Source organism: Centroberyx affinis, unplaced genomic scaffold, assembly GCF_046629955.1.
Source record: "Centroberyx affinis isolate AG114_WGS23_722 - 3 ecotype Tasmania unplaced genomic scaffold, CSIRO-AGI_Caff_v1 ptg000555l_1, whole genome shotgun sequence".
NCBI lineage: Eukaryota > Metazoa > Chordata > Actinopteri > Beryciformes > Berycidae > Centroberyx > Centroberyx affinis.
In genome coordinates, this window is record NW_027279199.1 from 1 (window position 1) to 7643 (window position 7643).

General features: G+C 44.3%; 1 protein-coding gene across 1 annotated transcript; it reads right to left on the reverse strand.

Annotated features, from left to right (window-relative positions):
- Window positions 1-1469: 1469 nt before the first annotated feature.
- Window positions 1470-6734, reverse strand: LOC139643011 (cyclic AMP-dependent transcription factor ATF-7-like). The gene is made up of 9 exons (XM_071518123.1): window positions 6710-6734; window positions 6475-6546; window positions 3757-3853; window positions 3363-3493; window positions 2497-2661; window positions 2046-2194; window positions 1798-1891; window positions 1576-1695; window positions 1470-1490 (listed from the first exon to the last, which is right to left on the reverse strand). Exons 2-9 carry the CDS (start codon window positions 6520-6522, stop codon window positions 1470-1472), a joined length of 825 nt encoding a protein of 274 aa, XP_071374224.1. The 5' UTR covers window positions 6523-6546; window positions 6710-6734.
- Window positions 6735-7643: the final 909 nt, after the last annotated feature.

The window sequence follows — 7643 nt, forward strand, 5'->3', positions numbered from 1 at the left end:
TCAGCTAAAATAACTTCGACTAAACCTTGTATCTTCAACATAGCCCAAACTAACCTGTTGGGCACACTTACTCATTAAATGCTCATTCATTTCAAATGACAAAATCCTAATGCTGCAGCATTGCATTGCAGGTGCATTACTTTGCAATGCAAATGCTGCATGCATTGGATTTATTCCACTTAGGCGTTGTTAATGCATGTGTAAACTAAATCAGTTTGACCCTGTTTTCTGCTAGCTCTCTGATGTTTTCATGATGAAATCAAAGTTGAAATGAAAATTTACACTCAGTGTCCACTGTATTAGGCACACCTAACTAGGTGCTAGCCAGGTAGGCGCATAGGAAAAAGGCATGGATCTAACAAGGTGCTCGACACGTTCCACAGGATCACAGCTGACTTGATAGTGTCACGTAGTTACAGCAGTTTTTTCAGTGGCACATTCATGCTGCCAACATCCCATTCCACCATATCCCAAAATTGCAGCATGGAGTTGAGATCTGGGGACTGTGCAGGCGATTGCAGTAAACAAAAGTCACTGCCATGTTGCTGGAACCATCTTGAGATGATGTTATTGTGACATGGAGCATTATCCTACTGTATCGATTTGAAAAAGATTGAGGCCATGAAGGGACGCACCTGGTCAATGTTAAGGTACACTGTGGCGTTAAGACAGTGTTAAATTGGTACTATGGGGCCAAGTGCGCCAAGAAAACGTTCTCCACACCATTACACCACCACCAGCCTGTACCATTGACACCAAGCAGGATGGATCCATGGATTCATGCTGTTTACGCCAAATTTTTACCCTGCCATCAGCATGTTGCAACAGAAATCGTAATTCATTAGACCAGGCAACATTTTTCCACTCTTCAGTTGTCCAGATTTGGTGGTCAGGTGCCCACTGTAGCTTCATCTTCTTGTTCTTAGCTGACAGGAGTGGAACCTGGCACGGTCTTCTGCTGCTGTAACCCATTTGCTTCAAGATTCAATGAGTCGCACCATTCTTGGTAAACTCTACACTGTAGTATGTGAAAATCCCAAAGGGGCAGAGATGCTGGAACCGGCGCGTCTGGCACTAATGATAATGATCATGCCACATTCAAGGTTGCTTTAATCATGCCTCTTGCCCATCTAACATTTAGACAAACTGAACCTCTCAACCCTGTCTGGACGCTTTATACTTGCACTTTATTTATGCATGACGCACTGTCTGGAAGAGCGAGCCGTTTGTCTAAATGGGGAGTATCTAATAAAGTGGATACTGAGTGTATGCTTTAATACTATAATCAATAACCACACTTGATTAGTTTCATCTCAGCACAGTTGAAACATGGGATCCTTGCATACAACCCTGCATATACTTTTCTGTAACATAAATGCATTACGGATTAAGTGTGAACACGGCGTAAGGGTTAAATAAACAAAATCTGCTGTCTGAGGTAATAAAAACACAGTCATATGATGAACAAACTAAGCCAGGACAGAGGAAGGCTGGAGGGCGAAAGGGGAGACAAAAAGAGCAGAACAGATAGAGAGACAAAAATAGAGCCAGAGAGAGAGCTAATCTAGTGCTGACCATCTTGGCCTCTGAGTGGATGCTGTAGCCAGAGGGGGAGTTAGAGCCGCTGCTGCTGCCTCCCAGAGGAGGTCCAGGGATCCCAGGAATGTTGGGTACCATGCACATGGGCCGGGCCAGCTGGAGACCAGATAACACACACCCCCACATATTAACAACTGAAAACATCTCTTGAGCTATTCAATTGAAGTACCACATATTTAAACTGTTGGTGTGCCTTACATTTATGACAGAGGGCATCTGTACGGGGCCAGGGAGCACAGGCACTGCCTGGCCATTGGGAAGCATCATCATGGGGTAGTGGCTGGTTGGCGAGCTAGACAGACAAACAGGAGAGGGGCAGGAGGAGCAGGAGGCTCAATTATTTTTGTATGACTTTACAATTGTACATTAGAAAAAGTCCTGTAAGAAAGCAACTTTCCCCATCAGTAAAACAGGAGAATAATAATATATCAGAGAGCTTTACTCACCCCAGAGTGCGATTGGAGGGTGGTGCCTGTGTGATGACGGAGGTGGGTGAGGGCATGGTGGGCTGAAGGGCATCAAAGCCTAGGTGGAGTGGGAGGGAACCCGGGCGCACAATGGTGGGGGTGGGGGCTGAACTCCTGGGTGGTGTGTCCTAGGGAGTTAGGGGTGCCGTGAGTTAGGCAGAGGAGTTAAAATGCAGCAGGCAAGTATTCAAATCATAGACATGATTCTGTTTTTCTAACATCCCAGGCATTCACACCTCTGCCACGCAAAAGAAAAAGATGGTAACATGGTGCACTCCTGAACAGATTCCACAATTTGCATTTACGTAATACTGCGCAAATCATGCTGGCCTGTATCATTTGCCATATCCTCTCCTCATCATTTAAGTGTCCATCCTCTTCTCCAATCAACTAAATCCATCCCCCCTTCTGTCACTCCTCTGTCTCTTACCCTTCCTTTCACCAGGGACTCTCTGTTGCTGTCTGACGTGCTAGAGATGGAGTCAGGGCTTCCTGGCGGTGAGGAGTCCACCTCTACAGGCTCCTCCTCTTTCACCTTCACATCTGATGCTGTCTGCAGGCTCATGTCCAGAGCCACCGAGTTGGGAGCAGGGAGCTGGGAAAGACAAAGAGACCAAGAGAGAGCAGGTTGGCATGGTATAATGGCAGGGAAAAAGAATCAACACTTCGTAAGGCGTCAAAGATGAGAATATTCTTGTAGACCTAATGTTAAAAAAGGAAACTGGCAGTCGTCATGCAATCTGAACAATGAAAGAACTCATTGAACCAAATGCCCAACAGCATCAACTTATTACACACTATAAGAGGGGGAAATAAAAAAAAAAACACAAAGAAGCAGTGATGAAATATGGCTGTAGTCAAACAGATGTTGTTGCCACATTTGCTGCCAGTTACTGGGATCGTTGTGCCTTTTTTGAAATTGCTAGCCTATGGTAAAGATGAACTAACAGACCTTTGTTTACACCGCACTTAGGAAACAAGCCCCCAGCTTGATGTTAATCAAAATGTTACACCCCCAAGTGCAGGTTAAAGGAGACTTACATAAAGCGCAAAAGGAAGAAGGGAGACATGTATTTTTGGCCGTTGTGAGCAGGAATTTGTCCAAGGCATAACTTTTGTGAATTGTTTTTGGCCTACACCACACAACTTTTGGAGTAACTTATGGATAGCTATATCACTTAAGTTAAAAAAAAAGAAGGCATTTTTCATTTCATAGGGACTTTCAGGAAAATCAACATGCAGACAAAAGAGAGATCAACACACAGAGAAATACATCACCCCCATCCCTCTTCTTACAGGGTTCTTGGATCTCTTGTCATCATCCTCTTGTGCCTTGCGGAACTCCTGTTCAAAGGAGCTGGCCAGCTCGTTGAACAGACCAACCTCCTCACAGTTCTTTAAGAAGCGAGTGGGAGTAGGTGTCTGGTCTGGCAAAAGGGAATGAAAAAAAAAAGAAGAGATAACTATTCAAAGAAACGCTTTCACACTTAGTTAACACTTAGCATTTAATATAGAAATCTCTCTGAGTCATTCAGGCATAAATGTGTTTTTGTAGATGCTTTTCTTTGCAAGATTGTAATAGTGTTGTATTGCACTGAAGTTGGCTAAACAGTCTTTAGTTGAATGCTGGGAAAGGCCCTGTAGCAAAGAGGTAAAGCTGAACATTTTTCAGTACCTGTAGAAACAGTACCTGCAATAATGACAGAGTCGGTCCTGGCTGGTCCGAATTTCAGTGTCATCTCATGCTTGTGTTTGTGTACAGCCAAGTGGTCCTCATTGGTAAACCTCTGCAACAAGTGAACAAAAAAGAGAAGAAGAAGAAAGGAAAGAAAGAAAAGTACATTATATGAATTGGCCTAGAGGTAATTGTCTACTTGTCCTAGTGAACTGAAGGCAGATAGCACCTTAACCCAGATATCGTATTGCACATAGGCCTAATCGTAGACAGACGATCTCTCGGAGATGTAGCCAAACACATGTATACTGTACCATTATGAAACGCACCACAAAGAAAACTGTATCTGCCGTGCATAATACTCTGTCTTAGAACCCTTGTATGGGCCCATTATAGCCGTAGGACATGGCCTCAAATGTCTTAGCACATGCTAGACTTAACTAGAAAAGGGCAAGCATGGTTGAGAACTGAAATGATCTTCATAGCATCTAAGAAATGACAAATGTGTGAAAAAACTGACACAGAAAAGTACTGAATGTAAATGAGCTGACACATCAAACTATTTGCTCAAACACAAGTGTAAGGCGTTTTTACAGAGCAGAGCACTTTTATGTCAAACAAATGGATGCTGTAAACTTTCTCAATAAAGCTCTACAACAGCCTATGCGTCGTTCCTTCCTATCAGTCATCCTTAGTGGAAGCTAAGGCCTGTTTCAGGTCTGGCACTGAGCAAATCAGACTTATTGAAGCGCTTCAACAGTCATCCTCTCAGACATGGCACCTCTTCTTTAGAGAAGTGGTGAGGTGAATCAGTCAGAGACGTAGGAGGAATAATCGTGGCTCTGGCACCAGCCTATTCACCGTCCCTTACAGCCTATTTCGGGCGCCGCGTCGCAGTTGCGAGTTCAGTCGTGAGAGAGTGAAGTGGAAACACAGTCAAGTGTCAGGGGGATTATTTTTAGCCCCACCAGGCAGCATCACCAATACAACTACATGTCTCACTTGTCTCATTCCTCTGAACAAGGCGGCTGGGCCTGGGGAGGAAACTAGGAAACTATCTCCAACTAATCTCCCTGTATGAGATACTGGCAGCTAGGATTACCCCTCCCCACACAGTAAATATTGGGCAGCTTAGAATGGGGGGGCTGTTGTTGTTGTTAACTTGGTAAAGGGAAAATCTTGGCCAAAGCCAGGAGTCAATCATCCTTGTTCTATAATGGGCATGATTCAAAGTTTCCTGGTAGACAACTGTGGCGTGTAAAGGGCAGCAGTGAAACAGACATTCGGACATCAGACGCTCGCTCATAACATAAAGGATCTTCCATATCTTATTGTGCACAAATAAATACCAACAATAACCTCAAAGTTGACAAATATAAAGGTCTGTGAATTACGGGAACATGGGTAGACCTTACTACACTTTGTATACTGGTGCCTAAGCTGGTACAATGTGTAAATAACAACTCTGGGTGTGTTTTTGATATCATAACACTATCAAACAGCTAGCCCCATCACACTCTACTATGATCACAGATATGTTTACACAACAACAGCTTGACACATCACACAAAGCAGGCCAGAGTGCCACAGCCTTCAGTATTGAACCAACATTGACATCAACCATGACTTTGCCTTGACAACCATCCATTGTGATTCCTTTCCTTTAACTGGCAGCTAAATTAATAATGATGTCAACGGATAAAATATGCAGAGGATTTACGTCACAGAAACAAGTCATAGGAGGGTTAAAATGTTACTGCTATCAGGGATGGGGTCCCCAGGTGTCTATAAAGTTCTGAGAGGAAAAGAAGCAAACAGATCATCAATTATTCATTGGACAGATGCATGTTGAACTGCTTTACATGCCTGTTGTTCAAATGCCAAACCCATGTACAACAGATCACTTTTGATCAGAGGTTGGAAGTGGGCTTATGAATCATAAATGTTTCCCAACCACATGAATACTTAAGCTAACTTTCATCCATCTATACGCAGGAGAGAAGTCATAATTCATCACTAAATCTGAGGATTTCGCACCCAATGGAACACAGTGTCAGACAGCTAATTGAACACGATATCAGACGGTGTATTTCCTGTGTTGTATAATCATGAGTCTTAGAACACATGTCTTTTAATTTGTGAGCCTTCCTCGCAGTACATCAGGCCAGGCCCCAACAAAAGTTACTGGCATGTGAGAGCACTATTGGCACTCAGCTGAGTCACTCCCGTGGCTCAAACCTGTGTCTGCAGGCGGTAGCAGTCAACAGTGACAGGTTGAAACAATAACTGTGCTCTGATTACTCACTGGAGCTGCCAGTGAGTCACTGCTAAAGGAGACAGCATTGTTTCACAAGACAGAGTGTTACCTAGAATGCTATCTGTGTGATGATCATGAACGGTGTCGCATAAATCACAGCCGGTTAGCCTATGCTGGCAAGGAGAGGAAGAGCTGGCAGACCAAGAGTCTCTTCAGGGTTAACAAGGTCTCTCATGGTATATTAAGCTATACTCAACTAAAATGAAGTGCCTTTTCAAGTACTACAACATTACCTCTTTTTTGCTTTCAGTTTACTTTCAGTTCAGAGGAAAACACGTTGAAATAATGAGTAATTCCAGTCAACTTCCGGAGAGCAGCTACACAAAAGCAAAAAGTACCCCCCCCCCCCCCACACACACACACACACATAAACACACACACACCTGAAACCCAAGACAAGGGAGGAGAGAGCTTACCTGTCCACAGCCAGGAGCATTGCACACAAAAGGTCGGTCGTCCCCCATTTTTGCAAAGAGCTTGCAATGTAACTGTGGGAAGGGAGAAGAGGAAAACATTGTTGCGGCTTTTCTTGATTTGTGAATTGGCAAATCCTGAGAACAACAAAGCAGGGATGCTGTGGTTCGTAGTCTTTAGTCGAAGCAGGAAGCAGAATGCTATTTAAAAATAACCCTGGCAAGGAGGAAAACACACACAGAGGCAGCGAGACGAAGTTTCCCTGGTGATACTTCCTTCACACAGGGGGGCTTCTGGTTGGCCAATGAGGAACCGCTTACAGCGAGGACGATAGCTACCGTTTACACAAAGACATCTCTCTCTCTTTCTCCCTCTATCTCTCTCTTTTTTCCTCACTCCCAATCCCTCCCACTCTCATCACCACTCCCTCCCTTCACCTCTCCAGCAGCCCCCACCTTTTCCCTACAAGAACCCCAAGCTCAGTCTCTCCCTCTTCCAGTTTCAACTGCCTCTCTGTACACAATCTCTGTTTCGATCATCTTCACCTAGTTTCTGAGAAGTCTCATGTGATTCCAAGACACAAATATCTTGCTATGGCACTCTCCCCCTGACCCCGTCACCATCTCTCAGTTGTACTCGCTCTCCTGGTCGTCACCAACTTTCTCACTTTAAAGCCTGTGTAAAGTAGAAGCCCTGCACGTTCACCATCTCTGTGTTTCAGTATGCAGATATAAGTGGAAGAAAGGGGCACCAAAAGCCTCTGCTAGTTGGTTGAATTAGTATGGAAAATTAATTGTTATGGTTATTGGTGCATAATAACACTGTGACTACTACTACTATGGCTACTATTAACAAACAGTAAATGACAGACTGTGTAAGAAAGAGGGACAAAAAGTTAGTAATTCATATACTAGCTCTTAGAATGCTAAGCTTTCCACAGGACTGCAAACCAAATATTCCCCCCTCTTCCCGAGTACATGCTATTGACAAGAGTTAAATATGCACACGCCACTGTTTTGTTTCTCCTCCTCTTGTGAGTGAAGCTGAACTGACATAAACTAAAGCTGTGCAAGCCTCGCAGCTTCTTTGTCCGTCAGCTGTCTCCACGGAGGAGCACAACTCTTGCACCCCACAGCCCCCACTCCCCACCCCAAAACCGCCCCACCCTCCA